The sequence below is a fragment of the Crocuta crocuta genome, unplaced genomic scaffold (assembly GCF_008692635.1).
Source record: "Crocuta crocuta isolate KB4526 unplaced genomic scaffold, BGI_CrCroc_1.0 scaffold44, whole genome shotgun sequence".
NCBI lineage: Eukaryota > Metazoa > Chordata > Mammalia > Carnivora > Hyaenidae > Crocuta > Crocuta crocuta.
The window spans coordinates 5,269,171-5,284,070 of record NW_027530179.1 but is presented as its reverse complement, the minus strand read 5'-3'; the positions used below and the strand labels follow the sequence as shown (position 1 = coordinate 5,284,070).

Here is a 14,900-nt window from a genome sequence, read left to right as displayed (position 1 = left end):
TCAGTTCAGCCACCCCCCACCCCCACCCCCACCCCGCAACAAAGTCCTTTGTCCTGCTTACAATAATGGTGTCAGATGTCTTCATCCCATGGAGGAGGATGGCAACCAGCGTGAAGACCAGCATGAGAGGCCCGTAGAGTTCACCTGCGATTTTCTGTTAATATACCAACTCATTCAGGCTGGAGGGTACAATGGCTCTTCTGTCTATGTCTTCCTTGGCTTCGCCTGGTGGCCCCACCCTCTGCCCTCCGGCCTCCCCCAGCTCTTCCAGACATGCTACCTTGGGTATTCACCTGGGGGAAGTTGACCATCTTGACAGGGATCATGGACTCCAGGAGCCTGGGAGAAGAGAGGAGAGGAGAGATGAGCAGCACTAGGCTATGAAGTTCAGGAGGACCTGAATCTTGCTGTATCTCTACCTCCAGAGAACATGCTAGATAGTAAAGGGAGAAGAGAACAGTAAAGACACACAAGGAATGAGGAAATCACTTCCTTGTCCCTAAAAATGCTTCCAGGAAGGACAACCTTCTGATGCTGTGCTAACATGCAGCCGCAACATGGAGAACTCAGAGAGCTCACCTGGGCCTTGTGAGAGGGCGTGGCCATTTACCTATTTGAGCTGCTTCCCTTTAAAGACAGGCAAACCTCAGCAGAGAATGCCCAGAATTGAGGGCTGTGATGGTGAAGCCCTGGGAGAGGTTTAGAAGGAAAGGTTTTTACTGGAGGGGCCCCGGTGTGTCTCCTGTGTCTTCCTGCTTACCAATTTCTCCAGGCACCACTGAAACAGCTTCTTGAAAAACAACATTTGAAGTGGTATGAAAATTCCACACAGAAGGAAGAGAAGTATAAGTCACTTCTGCCCACTTCTTAAGTGACCGACTCTTAATAATACCTTAGATTTTGGCTAGCTTTTATTTCCTTTGGGAAACCTACCCTGTCTGCCTCTCTAGCCTCCTCTGGGTCACGTGTCCCTTCTGTGTGTTCCGTCACAGCAAAGCAGTGCTCTATTGTAACTGCGCTCGGAGGCAAGGCTCCCATCTATCTTCACCTTCTGTCTTCAACGAGACCTAAGTATTACAGTGCCCAGCATGGAGCAAATGCTTAATAAATAGCTGCTAAGTGATGCTGGGTATTTGATAAATATTGTTTAAATTAAAGGACGAGCCAAAGAACCAAACCAAAATTAGATGCACTCCTTGAAGAGTCATTCAACAACTATGCACTGATACTGCGGTTCAGAGACTGTTCTGGTGCTGGGAATAAAAAAAATAATAAAACAGAGCTTGTTTCTGAGGTTTCTGGGGAGACTGACCCAGGAATGAGCATTGCCCCAGTGTCACCTGTTAGAGGAAAGCACAGAGTTCTCTAGGAACACCAGGAGGGGACAAACTGGGGATGGGGCTGAGGAATGGGGAACAGAGGTGACATCTGAGCTAGGCGTTGACAGAAGAAGAGTAGTTTGCTACACGAGGAAGAGGAGGAAGGCAATGTGTTATCACCATGTCCTGTTCTGTGACTGTTTAGAGAGACGGTGTAGCTGGGGTACAGGTGCAATGATGAGGGCTGCTGGGGCCGTGAAGACGGGAGCCTCAGGGCTTGGCATCTGGTTGTGGTTTGGAGGAAGGACTAGGTGTTAGGAAGCCAGCTTCTATCAGGAGAAGGATCCTCACCTGCTTCGCACCTGGGCAGGCTCCACATCAAAGTAGGGTCTCAGGATGTCGATGTTGGCGTACAGGCTGAAGGCCCTGGAGGCTTGTCTCTTCCCCGCCTGCCACATCTGAAGCAAGGAAGACAGAAGCGAGGTGAGTTGGGATTGTGAGGCTCTAGACTACAGTCCCTGTTGCTTATTTTCTATTGGATTTCTATATGGTTCTACTGGGTTAGCGTGGGGGAGCTTCAACACCAACTCTGGAACTTGGGGCCTGCCTACACGTATTCTTCCACCTGCCAGGGATCCGATCGTGCTTACCTGATCGGCCACCTGCCGGCTCAGCTGTCCCTTGAAGCCCTTCATGCCCAAGAACTCCCCATCCTCCTCTTCGGCAGCAGCTGCATCGGCATCTACTTCTTCCTCACGCAGACGCTGATGCAGCTCACCCATATCCTCGAAGCTGGAGCCTGATGTATCATCCATGTTCTCCATGTCAATCACAGCTGAGCCTCCGCCCTGTGAAGACAATGGTTTCTAGAGCGCAAGACCTTTCTGCTCCATCCGTAGGCCCTCCTTCTATTCGTTCCAGGCTTTGGGACTTCGTTCTTCCATTGCTGGGGATATGGTTTCGAATCGCCATAGATCACGCCGCTCTCCTTCCCTCATGTGCTCTCAGAAGCCTTGGTTGTCTGGTTCTCTTTTCTAACCTGGGGAACCCATTCCCTGCCTTGCATATATGTCTTTCTTCTTCCCAGTTAAATTCTCAGAGGGCTGCAAAAGTACCCATTTCCTTTGACTTTTCCAACCCCCAAACAAGGCTGTGCACACAGCATGGCTTTAGCCAGTGCCAGTGGCTACCGCCCGCTCCCCCGCCATGCCTGACCCCGATCGGCCAACACAAACTTGTCTCGAAAGCAAGAGTAGAGGGGCCCAGAGACCTGAGACCCTCTGCATGGAGTACTAGCCTGGACCTTTCAGCTCGGCACTAGTCCCAGAGGCTTCGTGTATACCAAGATCCAAAGGAGAGAACAAGTGTTGCAAATGGAACGGACTTCCAAGCTCCGAGGGACAGTCCCCACGACACCTCGGGGCGGCTGCCAGCCCTGGGGCTGGTAGCAGCCGCAGTCTTGAGGCGATTACCTGGATGTTTTCTTCGAACCCTCCCCATTCTGGACCAGCCCCGCTTCGGGCGCCGCCGGCCGGCGCCGCTGTAGTTGCCATGTCCCTCGAGGGCTCCCGTCGCTGAAGCCCGCGCTAGTCCCGCGCGCGGAGGAGGAGTGGGAGAGACGTGGGCCTGAGGGAGGGAGATGTCCAGGACCGAGAAAGAGGTGGGTTCGGCCGGAACGCAAAAAGGAGAAACCCGGATGTTTGGCCAAAACTTCCGGAAGCTGGGGACGTGGACGGAGGCTGGGCAGAGTCTCGCGATACTTAAGATTCCGGGAGGTGGTGCGTTGCCACGGAGACGGAGGAGGGCTACTGGGACGCACGCGCCAGTTTGCGGCCCTAGTCACGTGGAGGGGTTGAAGATGGCGGCTGCCCAGGCAGTGGAGGAAATGCGGACCCGCGTGGTTCTGGGGGAGTTCGGAGTTCGCAATGTAAGCCTATGGCCTTGAGCTCGGGAAGAAAAAATGAGACTGGAATAGGGTCGGAGGTGGGCGGGCTTGCCCTCCCTGCCCTTTCGCAGACTCCCCTCTCTTTGCTGTAGGTTCATACCACCGACTTTCCTGGTAACTATTCGGGCTATGATGATGCCTGGGACCAAGACCGCTTCGAGAAGGTAGGTGAAGTTGGAGAGGGTGTTAGGAACCGACCGTGTGACCTGGGCAGTCTCTGCCTCAGAAGCAGCCCTGGCGGTGTGCTCCGTTCCCAGAACGTTTATTGACCAATGTGCTAGGCGCTTCGTGTACACGATTTCTGCCCTGTTCGAAGAAAAAGATGTTTAGTCTTGTTGGAGAAGAACGTGCGTAAATGATAACAGTATAATGTACTAAAGGCGATAAGGACAACCGGGGATGGGTTCATCCCGCAAAGGCACTTAATCTAGAATGGGAATGGGGGGAGGGTAGCGGCGTGGAAGATTCACTTCGTGAAGGAGTTGACATCTGAATTGAGCCCAGATGAGTAGAATCTGAGAACAAGGAAGGGTGAGGGGGCACTAAGACTAGAAGTTAAATTATAAAGGTTTTGTGAACTGTGCTCCAGGAATGTCCAAGCAGTTTATTATTGCTAGAATGTAAAATGGGGTGGCATGAGTGGTAGGCAAGATTGAAGTGCATCTTAGACACTGTTAGGTGATAGGGAGTTTTTGAAGAGCTCTGAAGTGGACGTGATCTGATTTGCAGCCTTAATAATTGGGACAGAATGAATTAAAGATCATATAGGGCAGTCAGATTTGTGACAATTGGATAGAGGAACTGAGTTTGAAGGCATGAACTAGGATTATAATCAGGAGAATAGAGCGAAAGGGAGCTAGAACATAAATCTGGTAATTGCTTTGGTGTGGGCTTTGAGGAGGGAATGTAAAATGACCTAGCTTGAGGAACTGCTTTGGTGGATGGTGGTGTCATTGACTGATGAGAAATAGATCTAGATAAGGGAATGCTGCTGCTGCATGGTTTCTTGTATGTGAGAAGTCTAGCAGGCTAGTAACACATGTGTTTGAAATGAGATCAGAAGTGAGATATATAATTTGGGAGTTTTTAGCATGTGTAGTTGCTAAAACCATGAGTGTGGTTGAGGTCCCCTTGGAGAGAGACAAAAACCTGAAATAGTGACATTGATGGAGTGGGTAGAAGATAGGGAATCTAGAAGGATTCATCAGAGAGGGAGGAAGAGAAGATTGGTACTCACAGGTCAAGGCAGAGTTTGAAAATGAAGGGATTCTATCAGTGCTGAATGTAGCAGACAGGTCTAGTAAGATAGAGTAATTTCAACTCAAATTAAGCAGTATGGAAGCCTGTTCTCTCGTAGAATAGTTTCTGTGGATAGTTGAGTTGGAAGCCATATTACAGAGAATTTTATAGAGGATAAAAACAGGAAAACTTTCCAAGAACCTACTAAGCAATTGGGGGAGAAAGGAACATCTGTGAGGGACACCTGCTCAAAGGGNGCGAGATCATGACCTAAGCGAAAGTCGGACGCTCAACCGACTAAGCCACCCAGGCGCCCCAAGGGAGGTTCTTGAATGAGTGCGAATGTTAATGCACTGGGGGAAATATCTAGGGGGAAGGTGTTGATTCTAGACAGTAGGCTTCATTTAGTGCTTTTTCTGTCCCTGCAGAATTTCCGTGTGGATGTAGTGCACTTGGATGAAAACTCATTGGAATTTGACATGGTGGGAATCGATGCAGCCATTGCCAATGCTTTTCGACGCATTTTGTTAGCTGAGGTATTGATGGGGTTGGCGGCAGGGCAGAGTTGCATGGGAAACTGCCATCAGCATACTGTAGAGTTGTCTCAAGTTGCCCCTTTCCTTTAGTTTTTTTGCAGTTTTGCTGAGCATTCCTCATAAACTTTTCATTAAGCAGTCTTCTAGGAAGAGGTCCCCCTGTCAGGAAGTGGGAGTAAATGGGGAGCCTGTAGGGACTCTGTAGGAGAATGATTGTTTTCTTGGGCAGGTGCCAACCATGGCTGTGGAAAAGGTCCTGGTGTATAACAACACGTCCATTGTGCAGGATGAGATCCTTGCTCATCGCCTGGGGCTCATTCCCATTCATGCTGATCCCCGTCTTTTTGAATATCGGAACCAAGGTGAGAGAGAAAATGAAATTTTGGGAATATGGGAGCAGCTCTCTTCTGAAGTAGATTTTAGAGTCATAGTGCCTGTGTTCAAATCCTCGATTGATTACTGTATGACCTTGCACACGTTACTGACCATTTGGTACATCAGTTCTTATCTGTGTGAACACTTGCCCTCGCCTCCTGTAATTTGTCCAGAAGATTAAATGACAAATTTAAATTAATGCACTCAGCACAGTGCCTAGCCACCCAGATATTTAGTAGTTCTTTTAAGAGCTGCTACTTTCTCCTTTGTGCAGGAGATGAAGAAGGTACAGAGATAGATACTCTACAGTTTCGGCTTCAGGTCAGGTGCACTCGGAACCCCCATGCTGCTAAAGATTCCTCTGACCCCAATGAACTCTACGTGAACCACAAAGGTGAGTGTGGTAGGGTGAATGAGAAGGCCCACCTCACGGTGGGTGCTGGTTTTAAGGACTAAGGCTTTTCTGATGTGCTCTTTTTCTCTAGTGTACACCAAGCACATGACATGGGTGCCCCTGGGGAATCAGGCTGACCTCTTCCCAGAGGGCACGATCAGACCAGTGCATGATGATATTCTCATTGCTCAGCTGCGGCCTGGCCAGGAGATTGACCTACTCATGCACTGTGTCAAGGGCATTGGTAAGAACCTCATCGGCTGTCTTGGGCAGAGTAATTTGATCATAGTGGAGCAAGGTGTGACAAAAGGGCTCAGCCGAGATGTCCTGACAGGCAACAAGCAGGTGGGCCTCTGCTGTTAGGGGTTCATGTAATGTGAAGGTTTCCCCCCAGGCTGTTTTCTCTTTTCACTCCAGGCAAAGATCATGCCAAGTTTTCACCTGTGGCAACAGCCAGTTACAGGCTTTTGCCAGACATCACGCTGCTTGAGCCTGTGGAAGGGGAGGCAGCAGAGGAGCTGAGGCGGTGCTTTTCACCTGGTGTTATTGAGGTCCAGGAAGTCCAAGGTAGGACATTTGGGGTACCAGGGGTTCAGGTCAGGACCTGTAATCTATTTTCTGTGAAGGTAGCATAAATGAAAGCTCTGGGCCCGTGTATTTAGAACACGGTTTGTTGTCACTAGGTAAAAAGGTAGCCAGAGTCGCCAATCCCCGGCTAGATACCTTCAGCAGGGAAGTGTTCCGGAACGAGAAGCTGAAGAAGGTTGTACGACTTGCTCGGGTCCGGGACCACTATATCTGTGAGTGTCCGGTCAGGGGCAGTGGGTGAGGGGGGGCAGGCCTCTGGCGCTGCAGCTTCCTTGCCTAGTCCAGGTGTAGACTCTGCGTAGCTTGATGCAGGGGCGCAGGAGCTGTTGCGAGCCCTCCCTGAGCTGAAATGTCTCTCTGGTTCCCAGTCTCTGTTGAGTCGACAGGGGTGTTGCCACCGGACGTGCTAGTGAGTGAAGCCATCAAGGTACTTATGGGGAAGTGCCAGCGGTTCTTGGATGAACTAGACGCGGTTCAGATGGACTGACGTTTGCACTGGACTGGCCAGCATGGCTGGACTGGGAGACTCCAGTATCCTAGCTGAAAATTTTGGGTCCTGACTTGCTCTCACAGGGCTGCTGAGGCCAGTGTGACTGGAGGTCCTGGGTTTTCTGGGACAATTCCAGACTTATTTTCAGCCAATACATTTTGTTAAATGTGCCACAAAATGGGAATTCCTGCCTTTGTAAGGCCTTAATGTAAATAAACTTACATCCAAATACATCTTTTTGTCAGAGACTATTACTTGAGTTTTAGCCCCAAATATGGGGCCTCACACCTCAGAAGGGTTTGGCATTATGTGGCACTTAGGAACACTGGGTTCAGGTGTTACTGCACAGCAGGCCCAAGTTCCTCTGAAGCCTCATCAGAGATGCCAGGGGTATCTGGGGGGGCTCAGTTGAGTGTCTGAATCTTGGTTTTGGTTCAAGTCATGATCCCAGGGTTGTGGGATCAAGCCCTGTGTTGAGCTCTGTGGTGAGGGTGGAGCCAGCTTAAGATTCTTTCTCCCTCTGCCCTCCTCACCTGCTCACACGCTCAGGTTAAAAAAAAAAAAAAAAAAAAGCTAAATTGAAGTGGTTTCTGGGGGCTCAACCAGACCATAGAGAAATATTATGTGCCACTTAATCTATTTCCTGTATTACTAGAAGCTTCTGGGGAAAAAGAGTGGTCCACAGCTGTCAAGTTCCATGGCTGTCAAATGTCACAGGATGGGTGGGGGAGTACCTGGCTGGCTTGGTTGGTAGAGCATGCCGCTCTTGATCTCAGGATTGTAAGTCCAAGCCCCACGTTGGGTGCAGAGGTTACTTAAAAATAAAAGTTTCTGAGACAAAGTCCCACAAGGAGCAGCAGCAGTTCCCTTTGGACGGTCCCTTGGAGCCTTGGTCTAGTGGCCACTCTCTAGTGGGAGAGTGGTATGGGCTGCCTGGTCTAGGTCTGTCAGGAACCGGAGTCTTTTACTGGCTGGCATACTGTTTGGGAAAGCTGGACAGAGCAGGTTCATGGTCACAGTTCTTCCTGTCCAGTCCCTTTAGCAGAATGTTCAGAAGCAGTGACCCTATAGTACGTCACTGGTTCGAAAAAGGCAGATGGGAACCTTTCTGTATGAAACCAAGATTTTTACTGACATGCAGATGTGCTTTAGAGTTAATGTTTCTACAAAAAGGCTCTATAAACAATAGAAAACTTCTAGCATGAAGTCACAGGATGTTAAAAATATTACAGCACAATAAATACAACTATGCCCTCCACAGCCCCCACCAGAGAGAGGAGTAGGCAGCCATCAAGTTTGGAGGGAAACATGCTTTGAGATGGCCTTCATAGTCAACAGGAAGCAGCCCAAAGCACCACCCGGGAAGAGGGCGGAGCAGATCTGTGCCATAGAAACAGCTACATAGGACTTCCAAGTCCTGTCTTCCCAGGTTCGCCTCTTTTCCGACCCTGCCCAGGGACCACCAGCTCACAGCTGGAGCTTGAGCCCAGGACCAAAACTCTGTCAGTGGACTGGATTGAGGACAGGCCTCTTTGTACAGAACACAGACACACTCTATGTGGTTTCTGGAGAGATTAAGCCTGTATATGGCCAGTGGTAACCTCGAGGCTAGGGTCTTGCATTCACCTCCCCTCTGCTTACAGAGCCATCTAGTGTCCTTTAGAACAGAGTGGAGCCTAACAATACAGTTTGTGACAGGAAGGCATATTTTTCTTCTGGAAATGGTCCATGAGAGAAGTGACCAGGGACCCAAAAGACCAGATTTTTGAAGGCACCTGGACTCAACTAGTCCTAGGAGAGAAGACCAGTGGCTTTGCCAGCTGCTTGTCACAGACATAGCCTAGCTGGTGTGCATTATCCTCAGATGCCAAGGGCATCACATGACACTAGATAGGGTACTGTGGCTCTTGTGCCTGAGTGGACCCTGGGGCTGGGGAAACCACACTGAGGGACTGTGCATGGAATATGTATGAGCTCTAAGGGGATGCCAGAAAGTACTCCAGACAGTGGCCCAGCCCTGGTCCCTGATGGTACTACACTTGACACTGCATTCAGAGCCTAGCAGCAGTCTGTACCATGGATCCCATCAGGTGACCAGATTCTTGCTCAAAACAGAAAGGAAACTGGCCAGATTCAGTTCAGCACTCGGCACCTGACCCGGACGTGCCCCTGGGGGTGGGGAAGGTTCTCTGCAGCCCAGCAGCGAGGGGGCTCAGTGGGACTTGCAGTGGCCCGGGAGAAGCTCTGGCGTAAGCAGGCGGGACCGAGCCCTTGTGCAAGCCCAGCTAGTCGTGGGGTTGGGTGTAGTACCCCTAGTTACCATTCTACACAGGTGTATGGCTACATGGGGGTGGGAGGGCGTGGGGAGTAGGGCCAGTCTGCTCTAGTTTTTCTTTCTTAGAAAAGGTGAAACTCCAAACAGAATGGGAGATCTAGACAGAATGGTGTGAGCATGAACTCCCTTTCTTGATACCTTAGGTATCATTACTTGTGCCTTGCACAGAGCCCACTCTCTCCAGCTCCAGCCCTGATTTCTTTCCAGGCTGACAATGGTGGAAAGTGAAGTGGCAGTGGAGAAGGGCCTAGAGATTAGCTACGAAGGGTAAGAAGAGATGACAATAAAGGCCGAGGAAGAATGCCCAAAAGTTTGATTCAGGGTTCAAAGATGGTGGCCAGGCCACCCTCCTCGTTGTCCAGCACCTCCGTCTCCAGCATTGGCTTTGTCTTTTTGAAAAGTGAGGGAAGATTCTTAATGTGAACTTCTTTTCGGAACTGTTCTCCTAAGGGTTTCTGTGGAAGACAAACGAGAAGAGTTGATGCTGGGCCCTGAAGTAGTGGGTGGTTTTCAAGCTGGCTGGGAGCACCGGGGAAGGTGCACGACTTACCCCGATGCAGCCAGCAATGAGGCGTTTGAATTGGTCCTTCCGGCGCTTGTCAGCCACTTTCTGCAGAGAGGGGTTCAACAGCTTGCAGTCAAACTGGTCCAGAGAGTCCTTCTGTATGTCAGGGATCTGCTCCATCACAGCTCTTATCTCCAGGTACCTGGGACGCTGTGGAGTGGGGATATAAAACCACTCAATGGTGGAGGTCGGGCCTTGCCACCTTTCCTATGGCCCTCCACACCCACCTCTTAGGGCAGCACTGGCAACCTGGCAGCTGTCTCCTTTTATGAAGGCCCAGCTGCCTGGGAGCCAGCCCCTAGGGATGAAGCTGCAGCCAACTCTGCCTCTGTGCTTTCCGCACTCACCAGTGCCTCGTATATCTGGAAGGCCAGGTGGACCAGGGAAGCCATGCAGCCGTCGTGCTGCCCGTGCGTCTGTAAGCCCTTCAGCACGCTGGTGAAAAGCCATGTAACAGCATCTGCAAGCAGTGTCCCCGACAGCACCTGGGGAAACAGCTGTGCTCAGGGCCAAAGGATTACCCTCTGAAAGCCCCAGCAACCCGATTCTTGCAACTGATTCAGTCAATCCTCATGACCCCAGCCTTTCATAAGGAGTGAGGACAAGGGGTGAGTAACTGTACTTGTTTGAGCAGAGGCCAGCAGAGCTGTGTGGTGGTCCTCTGGCAGGACAGAGTATCCTTCCAAGCAAGGGAATTGAAGGCTGTAATTAATAGCGCCGTACAAACATCCTAGTGGAAAAGGATGCAGGATTACAATGAGAAAATACACATAATTGTCTGAGTATTCTTATGCATAAGGAGCTGGAATTTTAATACATAAGCAGAAACATGCTAAAAATAGTAACTGAGAACAAGCTTATTTCCTCTCTGTATCAGGCAGTTAAAAAGAAAAAAACCCACTGATATAGAAGTGAAAACCAATGTGCAAAGAGACCAAGCTCAGGCCTGGGGGAGGCTGAACACCATAATGTGCCCTGTGTTTTTCTGAAAGCCGCTGCCCACGCTAGCATGGGAGACACCTTGGCCTTTTCTATGGATTCCTGGGGGCTTTAGGAACCAGGAACTTAATAAAGCAGCATTTTCCCCCAAAATCCTTTGGTAGCATCATAGATTAAGAAAAGTAGAAACTGATGCCATATGAGGAAAAGGAGAAAAACATCACCTGTCACCTCCACCCACCTCATGCTTCATTAGACATTTGCCCAGGTCTGTAAGCTCCGCCATGGCTGAGGGAGCTACCTCTGTGGCCATCATTTCTTCATCTGTAAGCAGAGGGAAGAATATTAAGCTGCATCCTTTCAGAACAGAGAAGAGGATCCTGTTCTGATAGAAGCCCACCAAGTAAAGGAAAGCTGAGTAACCTGGGCTGACTGGTAGGTAAGTAAGTCCTGGACAGCCCCCCAACTGCAGGAAAGGTTGCAGAAGCCCCAGCTCATGGCAGATCTAGAGATGCATCTGGATGCAGTCAGTTAAAATATCTGACTTCAGCTCAGGTCATGATCTCATAGTTCATGAGTTCGAGCCCCATGTCAGGCTCTGTGCCGACAGCTCGGAGCCTGGAGCCTGCTTCAGATTCTGTGTTTCCCTCTCTCTGCCCCTCCCCTGCTTACACTCGGTCTCTCTCTTTAAAAAAAAAAAAAAAAAGGTGGGAAACTCTGGACAGTTACTTAAAAATGAGGACTCCGCTGTAGCAGGTACTTAGTTACTGGGGATATAACAGGAATAGGACAAAGTCCCTTCCCTGGTAGGAATTTACATCCTAGTGAGAAAGGTGACGAAAACAAATGAAATAAAACAAGGTCAGGCAGTGATTAAGTGCTATGAAGAAAAATAAAGGAAGAATAAGAGTGGCTGGTTTTTAAAAAAAATGTTTTATTTATTTTTTGAGAGAGAGAGACAGAACGACTGGAGGAGGGGCAGAGAGAAAGAGGGACAGAGGATCTGAAGCAGGTTCTGCGTGGACAGGCTTACAGCAGTGAGCCCAATGTGGGGCTCGAACTCACAAATGTCAAGATCATGACCTGAGCTGAAGTTGGATGCTCAACCAACTGAGCCACCCAGGCGCCCCACTAGTTTTTATATGTTGGTCTGGAACACCTCTCAGAGGTGACAACTGAGCAGAGATCTGAATGAAGCAAGGGAACGGGCCATGTATACAGTTGGGAGAAAAGTTATTCCAGCAGAGGAAATATCAAGTGCAAAGGCTCTGAGGTGGGAGTATGCTGGAGGAACACAGCAAGAGGACCGGCAGAGAGAAAAGCTAGATGTACATCTCACCTACCCCAAACTGCTAGTTCTACAGGAAATGACCTGGCTACAGAAGAGACAATATTTAGGAGTCTGAAGGCAGACCTCTGCGGGCCAAACAGGCTCACTTACCGTCTCCATCTGTAGGGGGAGCAGTACCATGGTCAGCACTTTTCTTAGCAACACAGCATACCGCTAAAGCAAGAAAGTAGGGTTACTGGGCTTAAAAACCACCACCTCAGGCCAATGAATCCCAAATGGTCTTCAGGCAAGTGAAGATGGGGGAAAGTGGGACACTGTCCAGGCACAAAATCACCTTCACCATGAGAAATAGAAGTATTTGACCAGACTGCTCTGGTCTCTTAAGTTCACCTAACTAGAGAAAAATTACAGGGTTCTCTGAGAGAAGTGACCACGAGAGGATGCCTGATACATCCTTGGTCTACTCTGGACCCCAAACAAATGAAATGACCAAAAGAGAAAATGTGTCATCTTCATGTTTAAGAATTAAAAATTATCTGTATTTTGACAAAACTAGAAGTTACTCCTACCATTAACCCAATTCCTCTTGCTTTGCAATTCATAGAATGTCCTTAAGTTGATTTAAGGTCTACCTGGTTTTAATCTAGTTAATTAGTTCTTAATCAATCTGTCAGTATTGCTGTAAACATGCTGTAAGGGAGTTGAGTGACCCATTCTTTTTTAGAAGAAGTCTTCTCTACTACCCCTAATTCCCACATGCCACTTACTGATTAGGTCCATGACTTCTCGGGTTAACATCCTCACCAGTTGTTCCTCTAACATCTCTTGAGACTCTGGGTTTTCATCTGCGGTCTCATCTTCTCCACTGCAGAAAAGCAGGGGGCCAAGTTTCATGGGAGTGCAAAAGGGAAGGTCAAGGAAAACAGTGACCCTAACCAGACCCTCTGTGCTCATTTCCTTCTCCTGGCTCCCTCTGCTCTACATTTCACACAAAAGTTGGGAATGGACAGCAATGATCCACTGAGAAAGATATTATTATTTGATTATATCCAGTTGGAAAGAGGTCCTGGATGAAAACCCAAAATGGATAAGGATGTCTCAGCATCCTCCTAAGGCAGCTGAAGATACCCCCTATGAAGGCTTGACCTGAATATGCCTAATGGTCACAGACAAGCCATCTACCAGCTAGGCTGAGGATGACCACAACCCATTGCTTTCTAGGCTTGAAGGGCAGAACTTCCCCTTGCCCTTCTCTCTTCTCCCATCCCAAACCTGGCTACCAGGACTTCCACCATTAGAAGAGATGTTCCTTACCAAAGCAGGCTCCTCTGGTTGATGACTTGCCATTTTTGGGAAAGCCTCTGGGAAAACAAAAGGGAAATAAATGCTAGTAGCGGTGAGGAGATTGGAACACCAACTATCTAAGGTCCACTTCATGATTAGAATTAGCCAAGGATGATTCTAGATCTCAATGACAGAGCCTTGGGAACCCCCCCACCAGGTGATGAGGACAGTGTATAAAAACACTTCTTTGCTTGAAAAGGATCAACAATACAGTAGAATTCCCAGTTCTCTCTGGACACATCTGTTCCCCAGCCAGCTGGTTCTCTTGCTTAATTCCACAGTCAGGGAAACAGACCCACGGGAAGCACTCCCGTGACCACCTCTGTTCAGTTAACAGGAGGTTAGGGGCAGAACTAGAGTCTACAGGTCCTCAAGGGCAACCGAAGCAGTTTAGTTCTCAGGGGTGCTCAATCCACTGCAGCCAGGAAAGTCTGGTGGGGTGGGACAGCTGTGTGGCCATCTGGACAGGGCCAGGAGATAACGTTTTCAGGAACTCCTGACTTGCAAGACTCATGAGAGGCTGACCTGCCCAAGAGTACTCTTTGCTACCCTTTCTGACTGATCTCTTACCATGTGGAGGTAGGTGAAAAGAGGTCCAAGGATTGGAGACACCAGGGCTTCATAGTGCTCTGGGGGACAGAAGAGCACCAGAGGCTTCACAAAGACCCATGCCGCGGCAGGTTAAGAAGTTTTAGAACATGAGCACAAAGCCCTCCCATTCTAAGGCATCCCCTCACCTGCCAGGCTGGAAACCTGCCAGGCAGCAGGTTACGACCTCAGGCAGAGTCAACCCTCAAAGGACCTGCAAGGTGCCGTGCACATTCTGTCTTAACAGACAAGAATAATAAGAAAGATAATCTCAACAACAAAGAGTCCAAATGACAACCAACTATAAGGAGGCGCCTGGCAGGATACAGAAAAGAGATAATAAAAGCTTTTATCTTTCACATTTCCAAGAAGTGGGACCGTTAAGATTTACCCCTAAAGAGAACACTTTCAAGACCCCCTGGACTGCCTTCATGTTTTTCTTGCCATTTATGTGAACCTCCTTGTCCATTTAATGTGGTTATCATCCGCTGACATAAAGGATTCCATGTATTCCACACTGCTCAGCTCTGCCTCCCATGGTGTCTGACAGCCATTCCTATCTTCAATCTTCTGGCCCTCTGGGCTATCTAGGGACTTTGGAAAGGATATGAAGCATGGGTCTGAGCCGGTAGTCGGGAATATTGTTCAAGTTGACAAAGGCGGAGCTGAGGAGCTGAGTAGCAAGGTGCTCCACGGTGTAGAAGTCCTGCTGCATGGAAGGACCCGCCTTCCCTAGGATATGGAAACTGTAAGGAAAAATCACAGCATTTACATCCCATATTTATTATTATCAGCCCTGAATGCCCCAGGAATTTCTAGTCTACACTTCTCAGCTAGAAAATAAACTGCATTTACTCCTTAAGAGATCTTAAGCTCAGTCAGTAACACACTCCTCACGCACTTTAAGGAAACTTGACAGTAGATGTTTATTTATTTTGAGAGAGGGCACGAG

At 49.1% G+C, this 14,900-nt stretch overlaps 3 protein-coding genes across 6 annotated transcripts in view; 1 reads left to right on the top strand and 2 right to left on the bottom strand.

The window, feature by feature from the left end:
- YIPF3 (Yip1 domain family member 3) overlaps positions 1-3,033 on the bottom strand; it is a 4,625-nt gene extending 1,592 nt beyond the window's left edge. The window contains exons 1-5 of one of the 2 annotated variants that reach the window (XM_077764899.1): positions 2,792-3,033; positions 1,970-2,167; positions 1,671-1,777; positions 294-339; positions 62-154 (exon numbers count right to left, since the gene is read on the bottom strand). In XM_077764899.1, coding sequence (XP_077621025.1) covers positions 62-154; positions 294-339; positions 1,671-1,777; positions 1,970-2,167; positions 2,792-2,872 — 525 coding nt within the window. In that variant the 5' untranslated portion in view covers positions 2,873-3,033. The remainder of the gene's footprint in view (positions 1-61; positions 155-293; positions 340-1,670; positions 1,778-1,969; positions 2,168-2,791) is intronic. The other variant, XM_077764898.1, reaches the window with a different exon arrangement.
- An 88-nt stretch (positions 3,034-3,121) lies between these two features.
- POLR1C (RNA polymerase I and III subunit C) lies at positions 3,122-7,119 on the top strand. 2 transcript variants are annotated; one of them, XM_077764896.1, is made up of 9 exons: positions 3,127-3,246; positions 3,357-3,428; positions 4,932-5,039; positions 5,269-5,401; positions 5,689-5,808; positions 5,900-6,052; positions 6,226-6,375; positions 6,492-6,608; positions 6,765-7,119. In XM_077764896.1, exons 1-9 carry the CDS (start codon positions 3,178-3,180, stop codon positions 6,881-6,883), a joined length of 1,041 nt encoding a protein of 346 aa, XP_077621022.1. In that variant the 5' UTR covers positions 3,127-3,177; the 3' UTR covers positions 6,884-7,119. The 2 variants fall into 2 exon arrangements, with proteins under 2 accessions (XP_077621023.1, XP_077621022.1); XM_077764897.1 differs by lacking the exon at positions 5,900-6,052 and having other exon boundaries at positions 3,122-3,246.
- Positions 7,120-7,991: 872 nt separating this feature from the next.
- Positions 7,992-14,900, bottom strand: part of XPO5 (exportin 5) — a 49,691-nt gene continuing 42,782 nt past the window's right edge. For both annotated transcript variants that reach the window (XM_077764894.1, XM_077764895.1), the window contains 10 exons: positions 14,558-14,694; positions 13,931-14,028; positions 13,331-13,377; positions 12,784-12,881; positions 12,167-12,229; positions 10,967-11,049; positions 10,409-10,516; positions 10,134-10,271; positions 9,772-9,936; positions 7,992-9,676 (listed from right to left, as the gene is read on the bottom strand). In XM_077764894.1, coding sequence (XP_077621020.1) covers positions 9,539-9,676; positions 9,772-9,936; positions 10,134-10,271; positions 10,409-10,516; positions 10,967-11,049; positions 12,167-12,229; positions 12,784-12,881; positions 13,331-13,377; positions 13,931-14,028; positions 14,558-14,694 — 1,075 coding nt within the window. In that variant the 3' untranslated portion in view covers positions 7,992-9,538. The remainder of the gene's footprint in view (positions 9,677-9,771; positions 9,937-10,133; positions 10,272-10,408; positions 10,517-10,966; positions 11,050-12,166; positions 12,230-12,783; positions 12,882-13,330; positions 13,378-13,930; positions 14,029-14,557; positions 14,695-14,900) is intronic.